Here is a 27,402-nt window from a genome sequence, read left to right as displayed (position 1 = left end):
ATACCTACTCTCACCACCTCCATAATGTTCTAGCAGAGGCCACAAGACAGCCAATTCCACCAAACCCACATCCCTACTTAGCATCACCACTTGGATGAATGAGGCTTTGCAACAAAACATGATCAAAGAACAAACTCCTGATCTCCCCACATACTAAGCCTGTTTGGCCTCAGTCTTCCCAATGGCTCAAGCCCAAAACTTGACTCTTTTTGTTTCTCGCACTAGAATGGAAGCTGCATACCAGCAGGAATTTTTGTCTATTACTATACACTCAGCACCTAGCCCAGCACATCGTACATGTTCCATATTTGTTGACTTGACCCATTTCAGCCATTCAGTCGTCATCTTGCTTGACCCTTTTGGGGGACACCAGTGACACCTCTAGTGGAAAATGGGTAAACACATCTAAGGTCAATGGAGAGATTTGGGTTAAAGAACTTTGTCTGAGAGACCATTCCTGTGGTACAAACTGCTGAAGTATCATTGTACGAGTTTTAGTTGGCCAAAGATTATGCAGCAGATGGATTCAGTAGACAAAGATTAGCAAAACAGGCCAAAGTTTACAAAAATCAATCAATCAAACATCTCCTATGGGTCCTCAGGTTTCTAGCTGGTTGGATTAATGTGCGGAATTATCTAGACCTGGAAGCCATGTGACCTTTTTTGGGCAACTTGAGAGTTTGCCTTTCCTGAGGGTTCAGACAACAGCTTTTACTGGGAAGTCATCCTCATCTTTTTTCTCTATTATTCCCTATAGTGATACAAAAATTTACAGTTTCCATCTCATGCTGCAGAAAATATTTCAATTCAGCCTACCAGAAAAATGTAATATGATTCCTCTTTTTTTTCTTTTTTCTTTTTTTTTTTTAAGAATGAGAAAAGTCTGGCTATGGCCCAAAATTTTCCAGAGCAGCCATCTGCAAAACATGATCTGGCTTGGATTCAGCTAAAGGGGTCAATACCTCGGTCAAGAAAACTCTCTCCCCAAGGGGATCCCTCCTACATTGTTGGTGGGAATGCAAGTTGGTAAGCCACTCTGGAAAACAGTGTGGAGGTCTCTTAAAAAGTTAAAAATTGAGCTACCCTATGACCCAACCATTGCACTACTGGGTATTTACCCCAAAGATACAGACGTAGTGAAGAGAAGGGCCATATGCACCCCAATGTTCATAGCAGCATTGTCCACAATAGCTAAATCGTGGAAGGAACCGAGATGCCCTTCAACAGATGACTGGATTAAGAAGCTGTGGTCCATATATGCAATGGAATATTACTCAGCTATCAGAAAGAACGAGTTCTCAACATTTGCTGCAACATGGATGGCACTGGAGGAGATAATGCTAAGTGAAATAAGTCAAGCAGAGAAAGACAATTATCATATGATTTCTCTCATCTATGGAACATAAGAACTAGGAAGATCAGTAGGGGAAGAGAGGGATAAAGAAAGGGGGTAATCAGAAGGGGGAATGAAGCATGAGAGACTGTGGACTCTGAGAAAAAAACTGAGGGCTTCAGAGGGGAGGGAGGTGGGGGAATGGGATAGGCTGGTGATGGGTAGTAAGGAGGGCACGTATTACATGATGCACTGGGTGTTATACGCAACTAATGAATCATCGAACTTTACATCAGAAACCAGGGATGTACTGTATGGTGACTAACATAATATAATAAAAAAAGAAAAAAAAAAGAAAAAGAAAACTCTCTCCCCTAAGAACAGGACAACAACAAGAACAAAACTGTTCCCAAAATTGTGATATGGTATTTCTTGGCATATAACAATACTTACACATCCAACAATGACATTTTGGAGATGGCATCTCTCTCTCTCTCTCTCTCTCTCTTTCTCTACACACACACACACACACACACACACACACACACACACACACACACACTAATAATAGAAAAGGGATGTCAAAGAATTAAGCCAAGGAAAATTAAGCTATTCTCAACCCAACAGATCCATAGCTCCTGCTGGGTTCAAAAGCACCTTTCCCTTTTGGCCTTCAGCATATTGACAGAGGAGCTCTTAAAGTCATCCATCTGCTGCGCCGTGGCAGTCCCAGAGGATTTCACAGAGCTAGGAACATATAGGAAAAATCATAGAAACAAAATACAGTTTCTCCCAACATATGTCTCTGTACATATTATGCACCATAGTAACATCTCTTAATTCAGAAAAATTAAAAAAGTAATCTCCAAGGGCCAAATTCTCCTTCTCCTCTCTAGATAGAAGTGCAATACTTGGGCCACTACTTTTGCCCTACCTCCATATCTATGCTTTATAAAATAAAGCGCTAGTTATCTAGTTTTTCTTGGCCATTCCCTTCATTAAGAATTTGGATCCCCTATGACCAACCCTTTCTCCCACCTACCATTTTGAATAGTTGTCCTTCCTCAGGGACTATCTCTAATGCCACCTTCACTATATAGTCTTCCTTCATCTCTTCCTTCTCTGGGCTCCTAAATCAAGTTAATTATATTTTTTAATGGCAGGGACAAATTTCTTCCCTTTTTTTACAGGTCTTTTTTTACAGGTTTTTATGAGTACAGCATTTTCTCTGCTAGACTAGTTTCTCATGGCAGGAGCTGGGACTTCCTCATTTTTGTAACCATAAAACTTCTAAACAGAGAGCCCTGAATATTCATGGCTCTATCAGTCAAGATGCATTGGGCTATTAGTAACAAAGCCTGAACTCAAACTGGCTTAGACATAGTGCAGGAAAATCAGAGATGGGGCAATCTTCCGATATGGCTCTGATACCATTTCTCTGGCATTCTTTTAGCACGCTACTTCCCCATGTGATGCCTTTGTCCTCAGACTGGTTTCCCTCATGGTTATCATCATTATCTATTATTTGGACATTTACTCATGTTGGCATGGTACTAAATATTTTTTACATGAACTCCCTCATTTAATCCAATTAAACTTAAGTCCTATTAAATTTACTCCACTAGCAGTAAATTTACCCCTAAAGCAGGTACTATTATTACACTTATTTCACAAGTGGGGAAGCAGTTTCAGAAAGATAAAGTTGCCTGATGTCCCACAATTGGAAATGGAAACCAAGCAATCCACCTCCAAAGCTGGTACTCTCAACCACTGTCAAAGACAGTCAAGCAAGACCCAAGAAGGCAGGCCCCACTAAGGCCACGTTACCAGTCTGCTCACAGAAACTCTAAACAGACAGCATATCAGATACAAAGGGTAAAATTGGGGCTGCCAGATGACAATAAAAGCATCATTTAGGAATGTCACTCCAGGGGCGCCTGGGTGGCACAGTGGTTAAGCATCTGCCTTCGGCTCAGGGCGTGATCCCAGTGTTCTGGGATAGAGCCCCACGTCGGGCTCCTCTGCTGGGAGCCTGCTTCTTCCTCTCCCACTCCCCCTGCTGTGTTCCCTGTCTCGCTGGCTGTCTCTGTCTCTGTCGAATAAATAAATAAAATCTTAAAAAAAAAAAAAAAAGGAATGTCACTCCACATCCTACAGTAAGGGCAGGAAATACCTAATGGTATTAAGAAGTGGATCAGGACTGGTACCAAGTTGAGACTTTCTCACTGAAGTTCATCAGAAGTACTAGATGAGATTTGGAAAGGCAATGACTTTCTCATTGTAAAGCCCAGTGACTTGGGCTTCCAAGTTGTGTAATGAAGAGTCCACACCTGTCCTAAGATCACCTTGTGTACACACGGCTGGCTACTCCATACTACAGTCAGGGCTGACTAACTGGAGACCAAATTTGGAGTTACTCTGGCTGGGCTCAACTGCAGCTCTGCCACTTACTAACTGTAACCTTGGACAAGTGATCTCTCTTCTAGACTTGCCTTACTCACAAATGAAATAGTGATTTTTTAAAATGATTTTATTTATTTATTTATTTATTTGTCAGAGAGAGAGAGAGCACAAGCAAGGGGAGTGGCAGGCAGAGAGAGAAGCAGGCTCCCCACTGAGCAAGGAGCCCAATGCAGGACTCAGTCCCAGGACCCGGGGATCATGACCTGAGCTGAAGACAGATGCTTAACCTACTGAGCCACCCAAGCATCCCAAAATAGTGATATTATTAACAGTACCTACTTCAAAGGGTCATCATGAGGATGAAATGAGATACCATATGTGAGCCCATCAGCACAGTGTTTGAAATATCATTATTTCATTTAGGGTATACGTAGGAAGTGCTTTACAAGCTATACTGATCATTTTTATTCTTATCAAGGGAACATATTGTAGTCAGGTGGGTGTGCTAGATGGGAAAGTGATTCACAGATTCACATGCTTGCCTGAGAAAGGCAGGAGCCCAGACTTTCTCCAACTCCCCCTCCCCAACCCTTTCCAGAAGCCCTATACTATCTGGGTGTTGGAAAGATGCTGTGCCCACTCTCCCGGACTCTGGCTAGGCTTCTACATAAGAGAAAGCTCACATCAAGGGCTCTTCTCAGAAAGAGAATTGAGCAAGAAGCTTCCTTCCCTAGCCCAAATTTCATGCTGAAGTAAAGTTCCAAGGTAGAGTAAACTGTCAAGCTACATCATTGCTATGTTCCATAGTTATGTTCTACATAGGAAAAAAAAATGGGTCTCTAATGATTTTCATAAGACAGTAAGGGTGTCTTACACTTTAGAGTCCTCTTCAGTCCTTAGCCTGTTACTGGGAACACAGTAGGTACCCAATTACCCTTACTTGGTAACTTCCAAAACTCTTTTTTTCCTTGCACTATCACAAATGCCTACAGCATAATTTAGTTTTCAGTGTTCCGTTTTACTTCTAATCACAAAAAAAGTGAAATAGAATTATCTGCAGTGAACTGGGAATTTTGGCACCCCAAAACAAACATAATGAACCAAAAGTTCTTAATGAAAATATGTAAACATATATTTCAGTAGACACCCAACACCATGCAAACTCTTCTAGGATAACTTATTTCTGAGTGTGGACTAAAATATATCACCTCTAGGATATTGTACTTAAATATGTTTAGTGAATGTGGTGCTGTCCATATCAGTTTCCACCCTACTAATGTACACACCCTTTAACTATCATCAAAATCCTGGCACATGTCCCCTACTTCTCAGCAAAGATTGAAGAGCAGTGAACTGAAGACATGTCTCACATTACCAAGAGCTCATTCATTTCATTAGCTACCAGGAACTACTTATTTCTAATACATGTGCAATACATAATATTAAATAGCAATATCTAGACAGAGGTTTGACCTAAATATCTTCAGATGCCCTTGGGGTTCAGAGTGGGGATAAGGAAGTGAAATGCTGTGCACAATTCAGGTTATGCACATTTTTCTAAAGAAGATGTAAAAGTTTTCATTGGCTTCTAGAAGAGTACATGGCTCCCCAAAGTTAAAAACCACAAGCAGAAGTTTAAAAAATTTGAGAAAGCAAACTTTATTATTTGCTACATTTCTAAATTTGAGCAATTTCTAAATTTGGTCATCATGTGCACTGTCCAATTCTCCATCTCATATATTTACTTATTTCTCTGGTTCTAAAATTCCTTGGGAACTTTTATATTATTTTACATGGCTATTTCAGAAAGCTCATCCAAGGGACGAATCAGTGAATTTTAATTTTTTTTAATTCCTTTTTAGATAATATATGCTCAGGAGACAATACTTTTTAGAACTCAAGCTAACTGTTGTAACTTAAAATAGAAGATGCCAGATTATAACACGCCTAGTTCTAAAAGTTTATAACTGGCATCACAGTCTCATCCACTTTGGAGACCCAATTCTCCAAAAGACTAAAAGAGTTTATGAAAAGTGGAGAATTTTTTAAAGTTCCATAGAGGATGTGATCTGACATAACATAAAGAAACCACATGGGTCCACTAAGACAAGACAGTATGAATTGATCCTGGTGTCAGTTAATTCCACGTCTGGAATTTCTCCAGTGGACATAATCAGAGGTAGGTATTAACAATGTGGGTGTGAAGGTTAGGAGATCCCAAAAGGCTACTGATGTTGCTGTTGAAACAGCTGTCCACAGACAGAGGTGACAGTAGTTAACTTTCTTTGGTCATGGTCTTCTTAAAAACTGAAATAAGGTAAGCTCCCATTTATGTGTTGCACAGAGGTATTTCCCAGGAAGGGCTGTCCTTTCCTCCTTACCACCTTATCCTCATGCTCCCTCCTTAAGAATCTACCCATCATCCCCCTTTCTTAGAGAGAGTCTTTCCATAGCTCTACTGAGTATGGTTCTCATGACTCTCTTGGCCAAAGCTAGCACAAATTCTGGATTCAAGCTGGGCCAATCAGATTTTTGGTTCTCTGAATTTGAAATTGAAACCAAGAAACTCTAGGCAGTCTCTGTTAAGCACTTAAATGGAGAAGATGCTTTCCTTGAGTGGCCACTTTTTCATAAGCAGCATATAAAAACAGATATCAAGAAAGAGACACATGAGATAAAAATAGTGAGAAACTGACTTTGTCCTTTTATTCCTGATTATTTTCCAACTAACTTTATTCCAACCCCCCAGGACACCTGGTTGCCCTATCTACACTTAGGGTCTGAAAAGAACTCTTGGACATTCCTAGTAAATCCCTTCTTTTCCCTTTCAACATGTTTGAATGGGCCTCTGCTACTTGCAACTACATTTTCCCTTAAATAAGTGGTGACTGAGTCAATTAGTAAAAAATGAGCTGTATTCTCAAAGAGGACAACGAAGAGGTTTCATAGGGGAAAGTTGCTGGGAGAAGTGGAAACCAGGAATGCTGGGACCAAGAAGGGAAGATCGAACCTTAAGACACAAGACTGGGAACAATCCAAAGACAAATTCTGAATAGGTGTGACCATTCCCGTGAGGTGAGAAACCACCTGAAAAGGATACTGAGAGCTCCAGTTAAGGGGACTCGGGGTCAGGAAACTGTCCATGTACCTTGAGATTCCTGTAGATAGAGGCAAGTTCAGGTAGAATTTTAACTGGATTAATGAGACCATCCTCACTGGAGTACAATAACCCATAATAAAGAACTTCCCCATTCCTGAAGCCCTGCCCTTATGGACCCAGTGAATTTGTCCAAGTCATAACCACCTGAACAGATCTGCCAGAACTTTAATGAGCATTCTGAGAGATAATCATTCTCATTCTTCTGCCACCTGCAGTTTTAATTTTTCAGCCAGTCCTTGGAGTTGCTTCCTCCCATCCTTCTGGGTGGGTTTCCAAGATAGGAGTTTTCTTCTGGCATTCACCTCTGCACATGTAATTGACAAGAATGCATTTGCTTCTTCCTGCTTGCCCCCTCTTCTCTGTTGCTCTTGACAACATGCTCCCTTCCTTGTTCTGGCTTTCTGTCCTTCCTGCATAACTTCTTGACAGCATCCTTAAGATACTGTCAAGCAGCACATTCCTGCTTCCACTCTGTATTAGAGCTTCCATTTCCACACCAAATTCCCTGGTTTTCAAGCAAATCTGTTGTTTTTCCCTTTAAGACAATAGAAAGAACACACTTTTGAAGCTAAGCATACCTCAGATTCAAATTCCAGCTCTACCTAACGGTGAGACCTCCAGCAGGCCATTTAATCTGTCTTGTTTCTCGTCTATAAAATGGAGATGCCACATGTTTTGCAGGGCTGTTGAGCTCACACACATGGAAAGTAACTAGTAAACTCCTGGTACATAGTAGGAGCTCAAAAATGCTTATTCTCTCTCCCTTTCCTTGTCAAGATCAACATCAGACATTGTCAAAAAACACCATAAAAAGCTAGTAAGGTATAAAGAAATGATGATTTAAAAAATAGATTTCAGGGTGCCCGGTGGCTTAGTTGGTTAAAATGTCCAACTCTTGATTTCAGCTCAGGTCACAATCTCGGGATTGTGAAATCGAGCCCTGTGTCCAGCTCTGCATTGGGTATGGAGTCTGATTAAGATTCTCTCTCTCCTTCTTCTTCTGTCCCTCCCCACTTCTCTCTCCCTTAAAAAAAAAAAAGTTTCATTTCCTTAAAGGGCTGTCTATTTCCTTAAAAGATTAATTTCTATTTCCCAAATGTCTACCTCTAAAAGAACCAAGGTACTTGAAGATTCATGCTTACTAGTCCAGGTCAATATTAAAAAAAAAAAAAAAAAGACATCATTCACAATTAATTCTCTCCCACACAATGTTGAATCAGGTTTTACCTTTTATATGAATATTTTTGCATAAATACATACATTTTGATCACTTCACAAAGTGAAAGAATTGAGTGTAGGCAAAGTATTAAGAAAAACAAAGATATTGTAATCATCCAATTAACTCTGGGTTTCTCATCATTGTAGCTATTGACATTCTTTTAGGTCTCAACTCTATGCACTTTGAGCTGTTTAGCAACATCCCTGGCCTCTACCCACTGGATGTCACCTCTTCCAGTAGTGACAACCAAAAATGTCTCCAGACATTGCCAAATGTCCCTTGGGAGGCAAATTGCCCTCACCTGAGAACAAGTAAGTTAACTTGAGCAGTGTACACAGCCAAACCAGACAGTACAAGCCTAGCCATGGGTTTATAAGACAGGAAGTAGCTATACTTTTTCTCTCCAGAATGTTCCCACTGAAAACAAAATGGCTGCACATCACTTCCAAGATATAATCAAACGCTGGCTTCGCAGAGCAACAGAGAAGAAATCGCACGTGCCAGAATTCTGTTTGTCAAGCTGCCCTAGCTCTTGGCTACATGCCCACACTCTGCCTAAAACCTACTTCCCAAACTTTTGAAAATGCTTTCCACAGCTTTCAGAACCTGACCTTTAGAGCAGCTTTATCAATGTGTGTGTAGTGTGTGTGTGTGTGTGTGTGTGTGTGTGTGTGTGTGTGTGTGTGAAATAGATTTACAATTTTCTATATTCCTGCAAAGCCAAAACCACTTACTGAGTCCAAATGCCAACTGGGGGTGGTGGGAATTTGCACACAGATGTCAGTGGACTCCAAAACAACAACATAAGAGCTCCACCTGCAACTAATTATAGAAACTGAAATTGCACTCTGGCCAGAGGAGGCTAGGTTCAGAACCCACCCCATCTGCTTCGGCCGATAAAATCACTCTGTTAACTTTTCTCCTGTTGACATAGACTTGCTTCTTAAAATCCTCTCAGGATGTTGTCTACGGGGAATTTTATTAGGCAGTGAATGTTTTGAGGGTGACCAGTCCCTCTGCCTTCCCTCCTTGGAGCTTGGTTTCAAAAAAAGTGCCTTGGCAAAAGTGAGACTAAAATAATCTATCCATTGAAATATTCCAAAATGTTTTCTTTAGTTGCTTGTATGCTGTTGCTATCCCATCGCCAAAATAAAGTGATCCAGAGAGAAAATGGAAGATGGAAGTCATTTAGCCCCCCCAAGGTCCAGCATACAGGAATGTTTATATTCCTCCCCCCATTAGCCAAGTCTTTCATAAAATAAAACCTGGGAATAGAAATCTTTAAGGCTACTAATGCAGTACACATGGCTGATCCTAGGGCTGACTGCAAGAGATTACTGAGGCAAAAACCAGCTGACATCTGTGACAAAGATGTGTGTAGTTCACTTCAAATCATTCTCCTACATTCTAGCAAACAAAGAAATCAACTGTTGGCTCTGTGCCATCTCATCTATCTTCAGAACCAAAGGAAAGGAAGTTTTCACATACCCATGAAAGCCATTTAAAATTGTGGTTTCCGTCTAAGTAGGTCATTGCCTAAGTCTGGACCAAAGTTTTTCCACCTTTCTGGAAAGGTAGACAAAAGCTACAGTTCTCTGAAGAGCTGAGGAAGACTATTTCAAGATGAGGAAGGTGAACTTTTTTTGTTGTTGTCCTCCTAAAATTCAGGACATGTCCTTCTAAAATTCAAATTATGCTGTGGTACTAAACTGGTTTATATTATCCGGTTCCATCTAAATCTGAGTGCCTATGTAACATTTGGGAAAGCATACATAAACACACATACTTTAAATCACAGTTAAAATGACAAAAGTTATATACTTATATGACATTTGATTGACTTCTTAATTTCTCAGGTCTCTTTTTTTTTTAAGATTTATTCATTAACTTGAGAGAGAGAGAGAGAGAGAGAGAGAACACAGTGGGGGAGGGGCAGAGGAAGAGAGAGGGAGAGAATCACAAGCAGACTCCCCCCTGAGTGGGGAGCCCAACACAGGGCTCAATCCCACGACCCTGAGATTATGACCTGAGCAGAAGTCAAGAGTCACACACTTAACCGACTGAGTCACCCAGGCACCCCTCAGTCTCTTAATACGATTTATGAACCATTAAGATATTTGAAGAACGAAGGTGACTAAGGCCAGTTCAAGTCAGTGCAATGAACATCTGCTTTTGTCCTACAGCATCCCTTTGTCCTTCATCTCAGTTCCTATAAAGAACTGCCCCTCTCCCAATGCCTGCAGTCTACAGGGGTCACCAGTCACAGTAACCCCTTCTCACATACCTACCCCTTCTCACATACCTGCCCCTTGCTGCAGCCATACACACTCACCAAGTCCTGGAGGCAGGATATGACCAAGGGAAGACCAAAGTCCTTTAATAATTTTCCAAATGGGAAGTGAAGACATAGGGATCTCTTAACACTTCATTTATGACCCTGGGGTACTGGCAGTCAAGACCACCCACCACATGAAGGACAAAAATGAAGCTTACACAAGATAGAGGTAGATATCAAGATATCAAGAGGTAGATATCAGAGATGAACAATGGAGAGAGAACAAATCCTGCTACAGTTTGAGGCACTGGATCTACTCAACCCCAAGCTCCATGTCTGAGCCTTTCTGCAATTTCATTACAGGAACTAATAAGTCCCCCTTTCTTACCTACACAGGCATTGAGGAGCTTTTGCGTCACTACTTTGGAGTGTTGCCCAATACAATTAATAAGTAGGTTTCTTCATTCTAATGTGTGAGGTCCCTTAAGATCTCAATTCACCTCACTGAAATGCACCTATTTTTCTGGTTATTATGACTGATAATTATTATGAATAATAGTTATGCATTAATAATTTTTTATTTTATCGGTTAGGAAGGTATTGAGCTGCAAGTAATAGAAACCCAACCAACAGTGACTTAAACCGCTAGCGGTTATTTTCTCACATGACTAGAGGTCTGGAGGCCAGCCACTGTGGGTGCTGTTGCAAGCGCTCAGAGATGGCAGGACATACTTTCTATGCTTGGCATGGCCTTTCTTTCATGGTTACTACACAGCTGACACAGCTCCAGGCAACAAATCAACACTCAAGACAGGAAGAAGGGGGAAGGAGCATTGCTGGTGACATTTACTCTTTTTATCAGGAACACAAAAGCTTTCCCAGAACCTCCCAATTATGTTTCATTGGCCAGTTACAGGAGGCAGAAAGAGAGAAGCCTGATGCTGAGCCATTAAACAGGGATCACTAAGACACTCTGGAAGGCCCAACCACTGAAGGAACCTTTGATGACACTGAAAGTGCTCATCTACCTTCACAGCTCTCACACTTTAATATCTTGCTTCCAGAGCTACTCCTGAAGCAGTCTTTTCCAAAGTGTGACCTTTATTCCCTTAGTTCTAAGAATATTTATAGTAATGACAAATAAGATTATTTAAAATATATATTAAACAATATATATAATAACATACATATACACTATACATACATACATATATATGTGTGTGTGTGTGTGTGTATATATATATATGAAGGACATATATATATATTTTTATATGTATATATATATGACTTGGCAGGAAGTACATTCCCCTGACCCCACTGACTTTGGGCTTGGCCATGTAACATGCTTCAGGCAATACAATGTTAGTTGACTTGATATAAGCAGAGGCTTTAAACGTGTCTGTGTGGTTTGGCTGGACTCTTGGCATCTATGATCCACCATAAGATGAATTCTTGAATAGCTTCTGTCCCAAGGAGAATGTGGACACATGTAGAACATATTTGAAGCCAACTTTCAGCCTAGAGCCTGGTGTCCCAACTCCAGCCCTGCCCAACTAAGTTGCGCCCAATCTGCAGATACATAAGGAAGAGGTAAATGCTTATCTTTTTAAGCCAATAGGTTTCAGAATGGCTTGTTACACAGCATCACTGCAGCAATAGCTGCTCAATATACAGATGCTTGGTTTAAGGTAAAGTTTCATGGTCTTTGCCGGGGTTAAGCGAACTTAATAATTTTTTTTTCCTTTTTTAAAATTTATTTTAGGGGGGATGGGGCAGAGAAAGAACATCAAGCAGACTCCCCACTGAGCATGGAGCCTGACGTGGGGTTCAATTTCACGGCCCCAAGATCAGGACCTGAGCCGAAATCAAGAGTCAGACACTCAACTGCTCGATCGACTGAGCCACCCAGGGGCCCCCTTAATAAATTCTTTTAACTGCAAGAGTTAGAGCATTTTATTTCACATGCTGATATGTTTTATGAGTTTGTTAGGACCGCCACAACAAAGTATCACAAACTGGGGGGCTTAAACAACAGAAATTCATTGTCTCACAGTTCTGGAGACTAGAAGATCAAGATCAAGGTGTCACCAGGATTGCTTCCTTCCGAGGACTGTGAGCGAAGAATCCAGGCATCTTTCCTTGGATTGTAGATAGCCATCTTCTCCCTGTCTCTTCACATGGTCTTCTCTCTGTACATGTTTATGTCTGTGTCCAAATTTCCCCTTTCGATAAGGACATCAGACATATTGGGTTAGCGCCCACCCAAATGACCTCATTTTAACTTGATTACCTCTAAAAAGACCTTATCTCCAAATAAAATCACATGCTGAGTTATAGGGGATTAAGATTCCAACATATCTTTTTGGGGGGAACATAATTCAACCCATAATATACGCATTATGGATTTCCAGGATAGGAGTATCTAGTATGTCATGTCTCAAGTTTATTTAACTGGAAAATCCCCTCTGGAAAGTGTCATTTCCCTGGAAACACTCTGGAAAACTGACTTTGAGGGATCCATGATCTCCGATTCAGAGTAGCAGAAGGAATGGAGTCTGAAAGGAGGCACAGGGATAAAACAGGTCTATCTGAGTAGTGAATATACGTAAGTCCCATCGACAAACTGGATGGGTCTGGACACTCCAAGGCTGAGCCACTGATTTCACAAACACCCAGTACTCAAGGTGACTGCAGCTGCATTTAACAGTTAGTGGACACCCTCTTCACATCACAGCTACCTCGCCACCTTCCTCACAGGAGACAGAATGAATTCTATCACCCACTTCCAACTGGTACAGCTCTTCATATCTGGACACTCCCAGTGACATGAGTATTTTAGAACAGATTTTAATGACCCCTGTTGAAATGGCCCTAGTATTAATCAAATGAAACAAAAAACAATGATAAAAGAAACATAGAAATGTGACCCATCTCAACTTGTTCAAGTTACAGGCTCAAAATGAGAACCAATAAATCATACGTTGAAACTAGCTAAAAAACTCATCAAAAACCCGTACTAATATTGATTTAGAGTAGATTATTTCCTATTGTGTTAAGCCAGAAATAGAAATGATCACATAACCATTGCTTCAAAGCCATAAAACTCCCCAGGCAGGTTTACTTACACTTCTTAGGTTACGTTTCCCAGTGACCTTGTCCCACTTCTGCATGCACAAGATGGGTAAATATTAGATCGAGTACAATCTCCCAGTGTGTGATGCTATTTATATTCATGCAGATCCTTGGCTAGCCATGCACAAGTTAGGAAAATGTCTCAAACTGCTTAATACACATCAAATTTGGAAAAAGTTATCTATTAGAAATATAAAGTTAATAATTACCAAAAAAATCCAGGAATATGAAAAGTCAATAACTTATATGCATCAAACTGCAAGACATAAGTCCTTATGAACTTTCTGAAAATTTCTTCTCTACCATGTCTTCCTGATCTCTATCATGCAGGTAAATAGAATGGAGCTATAAAGAAAAGACAATCCTATAAACTTTTAGAGGAAATTAGGTCACTTCACTTTCCAGTAGTTGCATTCTCCTGCCCCCAACATCCATCCCGACTCCATAGGCTATTACAAATAATAAGGGGGCTGCCTCTTGGCAGCCAAACATCCACTCTGAATCTTTTCTTCTCACCTCTCCCCAAATTAGTCTACAGGTTTGTAGACATTGAAAGCATGGGCTATGGGTTCACACCATTCCAAAGAATTAGCTGTCTATAATATTTCACCACCCTCTTCTTCCATTCAAGAAAGTACATCATGAAGCAAAAAGCACAAGTGGTAACATAAGGGTAACTGTGCGTCCATGCATCCAGTGATTCCAAATGCCAATATCACAACTCTTAGTGGCCCCAAATGTATTTCTATTCATGTAGATCTACATGGCTGAGAAGTAGAGCCTTGCAGAGAATCTGGGGGATAGGAGTGGGGAGTCTGGAATATCCATCCAGGAATCTGAGTATCTATTCTTTGCACATAAGAAATTTGGTCATAGCCCCCTACCGATTGCCTCCAAGGTTCCAAATAGTCCTACACTTCCTATAACACAGGAAAGGTGTTCAACATCCTCCCTTAGATTTGGAGTTGGGTTCAGCTCCCTTGGACAGAATCACTACAACTTCAAAATATACCGCAAAAGAATTGATGAGTGGTTGCCCTCCTCAACACTTCACATAAGGGTGAAAGGTTTGTATTAGTGAGCATTAAATACACAGAACCATGAATTTCATATACAAGAGCATGTGAGCTTCCTGACCTCCACCCTATGATGGATCTGCTTCCTATTTGTATTCGCATAGTATAAATTGTTTTAGATCACCTGGATTTAGGTTAGGGAACTGCTAATTATCCACATACACACTGGTACATTTGTCGATGCAGTCTCTGGTTGTTGTGCATAAGAAACCACAGTTAAATGTCCCTCATCTCCTTTAGATTATTTTCTTCCATATAGAAAACTTTTCCATGATTTCTTCCTCTAAAGGGAAATTATAGTCAGTTATGGTAAATGGTAGAAACTCTAAACAGCACAAAAAGCCACTTCTGGGAAAAAGAAATAAATTCCTAATTAAGAATAAAAATCCCAATTAAACTAAATCACATTCTTAATCATTTTATCAGAACTAGTCATTTTTCTCATCTAACATATATGATCTTCCCATTATACTAAGATTACATTCACAGCTCAGTGATCCTATAAGGAGTTGGTGAACATAATTTAAGTCCTAGACATTAGCATGAACTAGACCAAAGCCTTAAAGCCCAGCTCTCTCATTAACTAGCTGTGTGAACTTGGGCAAGCTGCTTATTCTCTCTACATTAATTTTTCATCCGTAAAACAAGAAAAAGTCTAGCACCTACCCCAGGTGACTGATGCAAACAGTAAATAGGAAAACGTACACAAAGCTCCAAGAACAATGCCTGGCACATAGTAAGCCCCCAACAAAAGCCTATTGGTAGCAGAAGCAGTAATAATAGAAATAGCAGCAACAGCAGGAGTCTGGATTGTTCCCCAGGCTTTATTTCATCTAGCTCCACTTTTTGAGAAACACAAAAACCCCACCGGTAGAACTTTCTAGCGCTCCTTCATATCTTACTCTCCTTCCTGGAAAGAGGAGAGGACTATACTATACCTCCCAACCCCTTGCAATTGTGTCATTTCCAGCCCAAGGAATTGAGGAGCCAACATGCCATCTCCACACACCCCCTTCCTCTGGTGTAGCAATTCCTGAAGCCTTGTGCCAAGATGCAGAAAGTCTGGATCCTGAGTCACTGCCTGGAGGAGGGCTGCCCTGGAGAGTCACCTCACCTACTTCTGGTGAATAAGAAGGGAACCTTGATGAGTTAAGCCACTGAGATTTGATTGCTGCAGCAGGCTCTACCCTACCTTGACCAACAGGTACACATATACCCCTAAAACAGATCCTGACATAATTCCCACAGGAGAAGGAGAGGCACTTCAAATTTTTAAAATATAACTTGCTTTTTGTCAATCTTTCTATTGTAATACTACCTCATACTGCAAGTAAATTGACTTTTCAAACTCTCCATGCTTCTTCCACCTTTTACATTTTTTAACCTAAAAAAGAAAATAATTACATTTTACTTAATATTTAATACACAGATTAATACTGGACCTTTACTGGGTCATACGTCACATGGTCATAGGGCACCCATAGTACCCAAGATAGACTGTGATCATAGTATTTTCCAGAACTAGGAAGGGGTACTGGGAGCACCCTCAAGTATTCCCTTATTTCTGGCTTATGGCAACATGAGACAGTTAAGTAGAATTATGGATATTTCCTACTTTAAACTGAACTAACCCTTATGAAATAGACAAGGGGTTTTTAAATGTTTTTACAACAGCAAGAAGGTTTTGTGTGTCATTAAAATATACCTTAATATACTATTTATTTTATTTTGTCAGTTCCATATTTAATTCTGTGTGAATTCAGAAAAGACACATAATACATTGACATAATAGCACATCATGTAATTTATAAGTAAATATACATGTATAAGTGAGAGTCTATGCTCAAAAAAGAATTTAATGATAGCAACATAAGATAAAAGTAATTTTGGAGCTGACAGTTTAAAGAATGGCTTTCAAACTTTTTTGTCGCTACTTGCCTCATTCCTAAACGGCTGTAACCATTCTCCAAAACAACTAAAAAAGAAAACCAGCACAGAGCCAGGGAAATACACATAGCAGTAACAGGTTCACAAGGACATCATGAACCAGCAAAGTCAGGGGAAAAAAGCAAATGATAGTGAAGAGCATTAATTTGATTTAGGACTGAAGAACAAAACTTTCTGTTCCAACTAAAAATCACATTTCCACATCTGAAAACCAGCAAAGGCTCTGTCAGATAGTCGAAAGGATAAGGTGATTGCTTTCTACACATAGAAGCAGAACGAAAAGCAGATTCTCATACAGATCAGAAATACTTCTAAAGATACTTGGACTCCAAGGGGTGGTATCCAGGGAAACAGATAGGAGGGCCGCAGATAACCCCAAGATAAGCAGAGAGCTTTGTGAGGTCAACATCAAGACCAATTATCAAAGAATCACTAGTTCAGCCCAGTTAGAATTATCTCTAATTTCTACAGAAAGTTAAATGATATCTGGAAATTTTCCCTCCAAATGGCACAGCACTCTCTATTCCCCATCTCATAGCACTTATCTCACTACTCATAAGAGGTGAAGCTGGGATTTAAACCCAGGCATGTCAGACTCCAAAGCCCTTATGAAAACAGCAGCAGATAAATGAACCCCACAGAATAGGTAGGATTTGGAAATGGAGACTGGCCAACTCTGAAAGGGAAGAGGCAGGGAAAGGGGGTGCTGAGAAGGCCACTAGGGAAAGGGAACAGAAAAAGCAAAGGACTGAAGGGGGGAAACCCTCAGTATGTGCAGGAATTACCAAGTGGGAATGCAGGTAGCATAGGAGATGCACAGGGAGGGGGTATGAGATAAGGCTGGAAAGGCGGGCTCAGGCCTTCCCAATGAAGGTGCTGTCGGCTCAGCCAAAGAGGCAGAATTCACTCTGAAGGCAGTAAGTAATTATTGAGGGCTTTAAAGCAGAGAAATGGTATAACTGCAAGTAGACACTGGGAAAACCAATCTTGCTATAACATGGATGATAGATCAAAGAGGAGTAAGAAGGTGCCTTGCACATAGTACACGCTTATTTAATATGAATGGATAAAGGAAAGACCAGGTTGCAACTTTTTGTGTTTCTCCAACATGACATCAAACCCATTCCACCCAGTGTTAATTAATGTTATTTGGTTTGTTGTTTAGAGAATAAACTCCACTCGTTCTAGAAAGAAATAAAGTTGCTGTGACTTCAAAAATAAATCAATTCACCAGTCAAATGTGGCTCTCTAAATGTTGCTGTTAAAGTGTCTACTCTTGGAAAAATTAACATTTTCCTCTTCGATGCAGAGGGAAGTACATCTGAGAAGCTGTTGTTACTGCTGAAAAAGAAAAAAAATAACCAAGTATAAAAGTTAGGCAATAAAGAATGATTCCCCCTCTTCTGAAACAGTGTGAAAAAGTTATTGTAAAATAAGATCACAAGTTATAATTTCGTATTGCTTATGAACTTTTATAGTCTCCAAGTCAAACACATACTAAACCATAGCTTTCTTGATGATGCCAAACTTTATTCTGCGCAGGTCGTGGTGCCATATGCAAAGTATCAACTACTCAGTGACAAGCCAAGGCTGAAAAACACTGAGATGAGTCATAACCTACCTGATTTTCTTCATGGGAAACCCTCATCTGCTCCTTGAGGACAGACATTCGGGCTGCCTCTTCTTTCCTCAAGACTCTCTCCTTTTTGAGCTCAGGACTCCAGAAGGTCTTGATACTATTCATGGAAGATCCTAACTTGCTGTCCTTGATGTCTAGTTCTTTCCGGAGGAGGTCATTCTCTCTCTGAAGTTCCTTGAGCTGGGCTTGAAGGTCTAACATTGTGCTATCCCTTACCTGCCTCAACATGGAAGGGACCTGGTGGTGGTGATGATGGGATGAGCTAGTCAGACCACCATGTTGATCTGTGTATGAAAGAACATCTGTGTGGGAAAGTCCAGCAGAAGCAATATTGGGACTACTCCCCATGGCTGTGACTCGGCCTCCATATACAGCTCGATTTGTGGCCCTTCCCAGAGTCATGGTGCCCTTTGGGTAAGTTGTCGAAGCCACCCCCTCATGATCACTCAGATACATAGGTCCAGACGTAGCATAGGCTGCATTAAGGGACTGGATATTCTCCATAGACAGTGTCTTGCCTGTTCCTCCACCTCCCCCACTGCTTGTTCTTCTGTGGCCCAAACGAGGAGACCTTGGCAAACGAGGAGATCTGGAAGGACTACCTTCCAGATTGGTGATTGTTCTTGCACTTCCATACATTTTTCTTCTATTATGAGGTGCTACTGAAGAGAAGGAATGCTATACTAAGTTGGGGGTTAAGTCAGTATTTCCACTATTGGGAGAATTTTCAATGCATTCTTTTCACAGTCTGTACCAGAAAATGATTCCAGAGATCTGAAAAATGAGAAAAGAAAAAAAAAAGATAATCAAAAACAAACTTCCTTAGAATTCTGACTATATTTTTAAAAATATATTGATAGATCAATGATGATGATGATAAATACATGAACAATAGTCACACCCATATTCATTTTTTAAAAAAGTAGCCCCAAACTTTACTTACTACATGTAAACATTTTGTGTATTTCCCCCAACCTGCTCCCAAGCAAGCTCAAAAGTTCAAAAGAAGCAGCTCATTTTTCCTCAGGAAAATGAAGCTCTGCATTTTGGTTCGTGCTAAGTGACAGTTGGGACCTCCAGAAAATTTCACCATAGAATTCCTCATCATAGCGAACTTAGCTATAAAATACTCCATCCTGGGGGCATGACCCCCATACACAAGTGGCTTGATAGTGACCCTGAGAAGCTTTTGCTTCTTAGGATGTCAAATAACAGTCAAGCATGTTGTTACCTCCCCCTCCTGTGACATTCCAGACATCACAACTCCACCACAGTCCTCATTTCCGCTAAGGTAGGAACTCTTCTCAAAATAATACTGTTGACTCGCATTGACTCAGGAGTTGGAACCTATCGGTCATTTTGGAGCTAGAAGAAAAAAAGGTGGCTCTACCATCAAGACTCCTATACATCTAGCCAAATCCTAAATGCTATTTCCAGAGAAAATGGTAATTCTGTCTTCTTCTTCCTTCACACACTTCTTTCAGGCTGGTGTTTTGGGACTTCTTTTCCATTTTGGTTGGCCTAAATATTTACTCCACACTAATCACACCTGAAGAGAAATGGCACAAGGGAACAGTACACCACGTTAGAGTTCCTGGTCCCATACCCCCTGGAGAAAAGTAGTAGAAGCTCCCTGTCATGGTCACTCAAGTACTTTGTTGCAGAATTTTATGTAGCTGGGCTACAGGGTTGTGATTATCCCTTCAGTGTTAGGACCCAAATGGCCTCATTGTGGTTCATCACAGCCGCCTGCTCTTTCTCTGAGGATATGTTTAGTGTACTTTATTTTTCTTCACCTTTCAGACACTAAGACCACAGATTTTGGAGAAGGGCAAACCAAGGTTCAAATTTCTACTCTAACACTGACTAGCTGATTGACCTTAGGTTAGGGATGGGCATGTGACCCACACTGGCCCAAAAAGATTTATACCATGCATTAGCTGGAACAAGTGGGAACGATAAGCTCTTTTTCAGCTAGAATTGCTTGCTTCTGAGAGGGAGTTTCTGAGGACTACCATATGGAAACGGCAGCCTTGGGAGTGAAGCTAATGCAAAGGAAAGCAGAGCCAAATTTTTTTTTTTAAGATTTTATTTATTTATTTGACAGAGAAAGAGAGCACAAGCAAGGGGAGCGGCAGGCAGAAGGAAAGGGAGAAGCAGACTCCCTGCTGAGCAGGGAGCCCAACTCAGGGCTGGATGCCAGGACCCTGGGATCATGACCTGAGCCGAAGGTGATGGCTTCACCGACTGAGCCACCCAGGTGCCCCAGAGCCAAACTTTAGATAGCATGAAATCAAACCAACTGACATCACTTGATACCCTGGATCCAGCAATCATTGAAGATACATCTACCCCAGGCCATTTTAGTTACACATGCCAGGTAGACTGACTGAATTAATGGCCCCAATTCTTTACTACTTCCTGCACCTGTGTCCTTGGCAGTGCCCTCCCAATCTGACTCCAAGTTCACTCATATGATTTGCATCAGCCAATAAGGTAGTAGTATATGTGAAGGAAGCAAAGCCCTAAAGTAGCCCTTGTGTATCTACTCTCTTGCTCATTTTCCTCTGCAATAGTAATTAGAATATGCCCAGTCTAGCTTGCTGGAAGATACAAAATATGAAATAGTGTCAAGGTGTCCTAGCCAACAGCCAACCAAGCCCAAGACATTTGAGCAAGCCCAGTCAAGATCAGCAGAGCTGTCTAGCCAACCAGCAGCTGACCACAGACACATGAGCAAGTCCAGCTGACATCCAACGAGCCCCATACACTAACGGACTAAACAAATACTTCTTACTATGTCCCTGGTGTTTTGCAACCAGATGTTCCACAGCACTACTGCAGGAACAGACAATGGATACATTCGTTCATAAGTTTCTTTTTTCATTACATTCAACTCTACGTGGGATTTATACCCTAAAGAGTCCTCATATACAGTATAAAGAAATATTTTCCCTAAAGGCTCCTCCTTTCCCTAAAAAGTCCCTACAAAGAATTATACTCCTGTTTCTAACTAAGGAACTTAGTCTCAAATGTTTATGTTGCTCAGAGCTTTATTTTGTTTTACTTGAAAATATACAAAAATCATTTTGTATCTAAAATTTTTGCATGATAATCTGTTCTGTAGAAAAGGCAAATCAACAGTTCCAACGATAGGCTTCAGTTACATAAATGATAACAGAGACAGAGAGTGGATAGAATAATGTGAACATAACATGAATAGTTAATGAGATGGAAAGATATTCATGACATACTAGTCAGGGCAGGGTTGGGGGAACAGACTACAAAACATTTTTATGGCTTACATTATAAAACACACATACACACACACTAACTTCCAGAGAAAACTGGTAGAGCACACATCAAAATGTGTGGGATTCCAAGGGGTTTTCATTTCTTCCTTTTGTTTATTTGCATGTGTGAAATTTTCTATAAAAAAGATCTTTTCTATTGTCTTTTTAGTCTCTATTTTCTATTGTCTTTTTAGTCTCTATTTCATTTATTTCTGCTGTGATCTTTATTTTCTTCCTTGTACTAACTTTGGGCTTAGTTTATTCTTCTTTCTCTAGTCCCTCAAGGTGTAAAGTTAGGTTGTTTATATGACATCCTTCTTTTTTCTTAATATAGGTGTTCATCGCTATGAACATAAGAAAATATATTTTTCCCTTCTATAATTCCAACAGCTAAATGAATTTGTTATTTTGTCTACGCTTAGAATCTAGGAATCTAGGTTCCAGCAGAGCCACCACTGGTAGAGTTGTCCTCCTGGAAGTGATGAAATCTAACTTGTCCTTCCCTGTCTTCTCTTGTGTCTAGCGACAAACATTTCTGAGGTCTCTAGCTAGGTTGGAGGTCCCAATCCAAAATAAAATGTATATCCACACAGATTTCCTCTTTGGTGATTTTACCAGCCTTGCTGGTAAAAGGCGCTGGAAAATTGCAGTAACCAACAAAAAGCGGGTCTGATCATTTTGGAAACACACACAGAACACATAGATAACATACTATATACAGAGATATAGTAACTTATTTGAAACAATGTTTATTTAAAGAGCAATACATGTCAACAATGGCTCCCAGCTTCCTTGGGGTCTCTTTTTAGGTGTAGTATCCGGTTTATGTTGGTGTCATGGAATGGACTGAGAAACTTTACATTTTTCACATTTTCTGGAACAGTTAGCATAATAAGCAACTTCTCTACCCTTGAAACGTTTTGAAGAACACACCCATAAACTAAATGGGCTTGGTTGTTGGTTACCTTTAAATTTTTCACTATGTTAATGATCTATTCAGGTTTGTTACCTATTTTGTATCAATGTTCATTAAAATGTTTCTTAAGCAACAGTCCATTCCATCCAGATTTTTCAGCCTTACTGGCATTGTTTTGTTTAACTTTTCCTTAAAATGTTAAAAATCTCCAGTTATGTCCCCATCTCATTCCTGATGTTGTTTGTATTTTTCTATTTCTCTTGATGACTATATGACAAATGTTTGTCTACTTTTTTAGTGTCTTAAAGATACAGTTTTTGTTTTAGTGATATTTTACTACATTCTATCTTCCATTTCATCAGTATCTCTTTATCCCTAATAATAATTTCTACTCTCTTTGTGTTTACTTTGCCTTTTTGTATTAAATGTTCACTTATCTTCAAATCATATTTTCTGATGAATGTACATATGATTATACAAATTGGCTGCATATTCCAGGATTTTAGGTATAGAACTCTTGTCATCTATAAATAGCTTGCTATTGTTCTTTTGAATTTTTTTTTTCTATGCCAGGGATTATTCAAAAGATATACTTAAGTGTCAAAGTGGTTATAAGTTTTTGGCTAATTGGTTCTAATTTTGGCTAGTGGTTCTAATTTTTGGCATTGGGATCACGGAATATAACATATATGTTTCCAAGCTTTGAAATTTGTTAAAGACTTTCTAATTGGCCCAAGAAATTATCAGTTTCCTTAATTGTTAAAGCAACTGATAGATGATTATAGAAAATTTTTAAAATACAGATACGCATACAGAAGAAAACGAAAGCACTCCCAATCTTGGCACCAATAGGCAATATCTGTTAATAAGATGATGTTGTTGCTTCCAATCCCTTTGAAGTGTGTGTGTGTGTGTATAATTTTAGACAATAAAATTAGTTATTATATTCTATATAGTCTTGTATTCTTCTTTTTCTTCAAAGTTTTATCTCAGTGTCATGTCTTTTTTTCTACTTAACATTAATGCCATAAAACATCTTATTAAAACATGATTTTTAATGGCCACCATGAGTCTCCAAGATGGCCACCAATTCCTCCCCTTACTGTACACCTTTGTCTCACCTCCCACAAAGAGGTGAATTCTATTTTCCTTCTACCTGAATCTAGACTGGCCCTGTGACTCCTTGGACCAGCAGATGCTGCAGAAGTGGCTCTGTTCCTGCTCTGAGCCTAGCTCTGAAGAAGCCCAGCGGCCTTAAAAAACAGAGATTTAAGGTCCAAGCTATCCTACTGGAAAGAGAAGTCACATAGAAAAATCTCAGAAGATGAGATACCACATAAAGAGAGGCTACGAGAAGGAGAGCCAAAGTATCCCAGCTAAGAGCCAGCACCAAGAAAGACACCAGACTAGTGACACAGGCCTCTTAGACCTTCCAGCCCAGCTGCCATCTAAAATTAGGTGCATGAAAGAGAGAGAGCAGAGTAAGAGAGAGAGCAGGAGCGGAGGTTGGGGTAGGGGGGAGACAAAGGTCTCTCTCTTACTCTGCTTTCTCTTTCTCAAATAAATAATTAAAATCTAAAAATAAAATAAAAAAATAAAATAAGGTGCATGAGTGACAGCCAGCACTATGTGTAATAGAAGGATCAACCAGTCAACCCAAAGAGTGATAGGAAATACAGGAGATCAAAATAAGGACTGGTTGGAGTTTTGACTCTATTAGAACAAGAAATAAATATAAATCTCTATCTATTTTTCAAACACTCAACAGAGAAGCTAGACTGTCAAAAGGAATACAAGTCCATCACCATCAGTCTGTGTTGTCTAGGAAGTAAGGAAACAGGTGGATGTTGGTTACTGCAAGACCACACCAGACAAGGGGCATTATGTACAATTCCACAGAACTCATTAAATCAAAGAGGAATTTCAGAGACCATCAAAATGGTAACAGCATAATTTCTTCACCAGTACACATCTTCTTAACGATAAATCGTCATTAGCAACCTAGGCCCAACACTTTATTTGGGAATTACTCCCTTTCCCCGTATTTACAAAGAGTGGGATGGTTTCCTAGGACAATTTTGCCCTTATAGCTAGCTGCAGCACACAGGGTGATGTTCATTCCACAGATGAGGCAGGCCCAGTTGACAAGGTAAGCCAAGGCGAGTTCCCATGGCTGTCATGTCCTCCTAAGCCTCATGATTCCTACTTGTTCTACTGAGTCACTCACAAACCCCCCACCCCCAGCTGTGTTTAAGTCTCCTGATATATTTTTAGGTACTTGTTTTGACACTTGGGCTTTTTTGGGTTGTAGTCTCCTAATTCTCGACTATCCTGAATTTTTTTTTTTAGTTCTGTAAAATGAATCCCTGAGAAAAAGCAAAGAGATCAACTTTATTTAGCAATCAATAATGCAATAATGCCTTCTATTTCCCATGACTGACTTTAAGGTAACCATTTCTAAGCTTTTCCACCTACCTATAAATGCATTACAGGAAATAAGGTCAAAGTTAAGATTTTACTATTTCAAATACTATTATGAAGCCAAGATAGGTTCAATCATTAAGCTTTCTGGTAAACTCTTAAAAACACCTGCTTTCTTATACAGTTGTGATGTACAATCCTAAGAAGGATAAATTATTAATTAGATTAAACTGAGCACAGAAACAGACAAATGTTGCTGAATACAACACCAAAGAAATTAATTGCATGACACCTTTCACTTCAAAAGCATCTCATGAAAAAAATTCAAAGTTTGAAGATAAGGTCCATTTAAGGCTCAAAAACAAAATCAAATCAAAGATGCTATTATGAACCTCTAAGAATACTTTCTCTAATTGCATATGGATTCATAAATAAAATACACACTCATCCACTCATTCTTTAAAAGGTTTATGGACTCTTGATCTCTAAGCTCAGGGGGAAACAAGGTGGAGAGAGCCTTGATTTCTGTCTACCTCAAGTGTCTCAGACTATCATGGTCTGGAATGGTCTATTTTAAGATGAAAGCACTTCCTGCTATCTGCTCTAAATTAGGTTAAGTTTATTTCCACAGATCTCAGCCTCAGCCCATCACCTGAGCCCTGCTGACAGACCGTGTGAGCTGAGATCATCAGTATCTCCCAAGATTTAGCCCAAATTAAAATATCCTTTTTTTTTCTTCTCAGCATCCCTAACTTTTAAAATATTTCGTGTCACAGAGTACAGTTAATTTTGAAATTCTTCTAGAGGAAGACAGAGTGTAGAACAAATCTCAAGCAAGAAGCAGCTGCCCAGGAGCCAGATGCTGCCCGCAGATGTGTCATCTATGGCTACCACAGTGTTCTTTAGAATTTTGATCTAGTTGCCAACAGGGAGAGATACAGACATTTCACATTAAAATATAGATTGCAGCATCTTCTGAAAAATCTGAAAATCTGGCAATGTCAAACCCATTTCCCTACATGACAACAACTGGTGAGAGCCAACCAGCAGTTACCCCTTCAAAGGAGAGCATGCCCCCTCCAGTTTGCCACAGTCCCTTCTGTTCCTTATGGCCTTATATTCAGTCTGATTCCCTCTTTTCATGCTTGCCCCTCTAAGCATTTACATTTTACCACTCTTACCCATATAAAAATCTTTTTTTAAAGACTTTATTTATTTATGTATGTATTTTAGAGAGAGAGTGCAAATGGGGGGGGGTGGAGCAGAGGGGAAGGAAGAGTAAGGGGAAAAGAATCTCAAGCAGACTCCGCACTGAGTGGGAAGCCTGACATGGGGCCCAAACTCAGGACCCTGAGATCATGACCTGAGCTAAAACCAAAAGTCAGACACTTAACCGACTGAGCCCCTAAAATATCTTAAAAAAGAATTCATTCTCCGTCACCACCTAGTTTGAGTCCGTTACCAAATCCTATCAACTCTGCCTCCAAATCTGTCTTGATCAGCTCTCATCTCCACTTCTACTGTCACCACCCTATTGCACCAACATGATTTGCTTCAGCTCTCCCATACCCTCCCAAAGCATCTCTCCTTTTCTAATCCTCCTTCTGTCTCACACATCGTATTCTAAAGTGCACTTCTGATCACAAAATACCTCCCCTGACCCACTTAAAGCCCTTCAAAGCATCCCGATTCTCTTTGGACAAAGACCAAAATCCTTTCCGTGGCCTGAGGCCCTACAGGATTTGGCCAATGCCAACAGTTAGTTCCAGCCTCCTTTCTTGCCATTCTTTTTTTTTTTTTTTTTAAGATTTTTTAAATTTATTTATTTGACAGAGAGAGAGACAGCCAGCGAGAGAGGGAACACAAGCAGAGGGAGTGGGAGAGGAAGAAGCAGGCTCCCAGCAGAGCAGGGAGCCGGATGCAGGGCTCAATCCCAGGACTCTGGGATCAGGCCCTGAGCCAAAGGCAGACGCTTAACGACTGAGCCACCCAGGCGCCCCCTTTCTTGCCATTCTAATCACTGACTCTGCCTGAGTCCTCTCTCTCATGCTCAGTTGCCTCAAGTCCCTTCCCGACTCAGAGCTTCACCTGTGCTACTCTCTCTGCAGGGCTCATTCCCAGTCATCACTTAGATCACACCACCCAATAGCATACCCTTACAAGGTCTCACCCTTCCAAATCAGGTCTCTTGGCTACGTTCTCTCAAAGCATAATCCTTTTTCTCATGGTATGAAAGACCCAATCAAGGCTGCACCTCCTCAGACTCTTGGTTTGCAAAACAGGAAACCATACAGGAGAGTAATCAACATGCACAAAGGATTCTGGAGCCCCAGGGAGGAAAGTCACTGACACTCCAGTCACAAAGCCCAAGATTCAGAGTAAGTGAGCGTGGTAGGAGAAGATGAACATGGTTACAAACAATACTACAGCTAGCAGGAACAAAATGATTACTTCAAGGTAAGAGGGTATCCATGCTGGTGATTGGGACTCAAGACAAGTGACCCAGGAGTCATGGAGAAGCCTGTATGGACAAAGCATGTGGGTGAGGTGGGAAGCTCCTAGAGACCATGCCATGCTGTGTGGAGCCT

The 27,402-nt window shown here is 40.4% G+C and overlaps 1 protein-coding gene across 2 annotated transcripts in view; it reads right to left on the bottom strand.

The window, feature by feature from the left end:
* Positions 1–18,954, bottom strand: part of ERC2 (ELKS/RAB6-interacting/CAST family member 2) — an 858,173-nt gene extending 839,219 nt beyond the window's left edge. For both annotated transcript variants that reach the window (XM_087866956.1, XM_087866957.1), the window contains exon 1: positions 18,167–18,954. In XM_087866956.1, the coding sequence (XP_087723082.1) occupies positions 18,167–18,823 (657 nt within the window). In that variant the 5' untranslated portion in view covers positions 18,824–18,954. The remainder of the gene's footprint in view (positions 1–18,166) is intronic.
* Positions 18,955–27,402: the final 8,448 nt, after the last annotated feature.

Source organism: Ursus americanus, chromosome 14 (genome assembly GCF_024610735.1).
Source record: "Ursus americanus isolate L20-20 chromosome 14, mUrsAme1.1.p, whole genome shotgun sequence".
NCBI classification, from domain to species: domain Eukaryota; kingdom Metazoa; phylum Chordata; class Mammalia; order Carnivora; family Ursidae; genus Ursus; species Ursus americanus.
The sequence above is the reverse complement of the archived record's forward strand: the minus strand, read 5'-3'. Positions and strand labels throughout refer to the sequence as shown.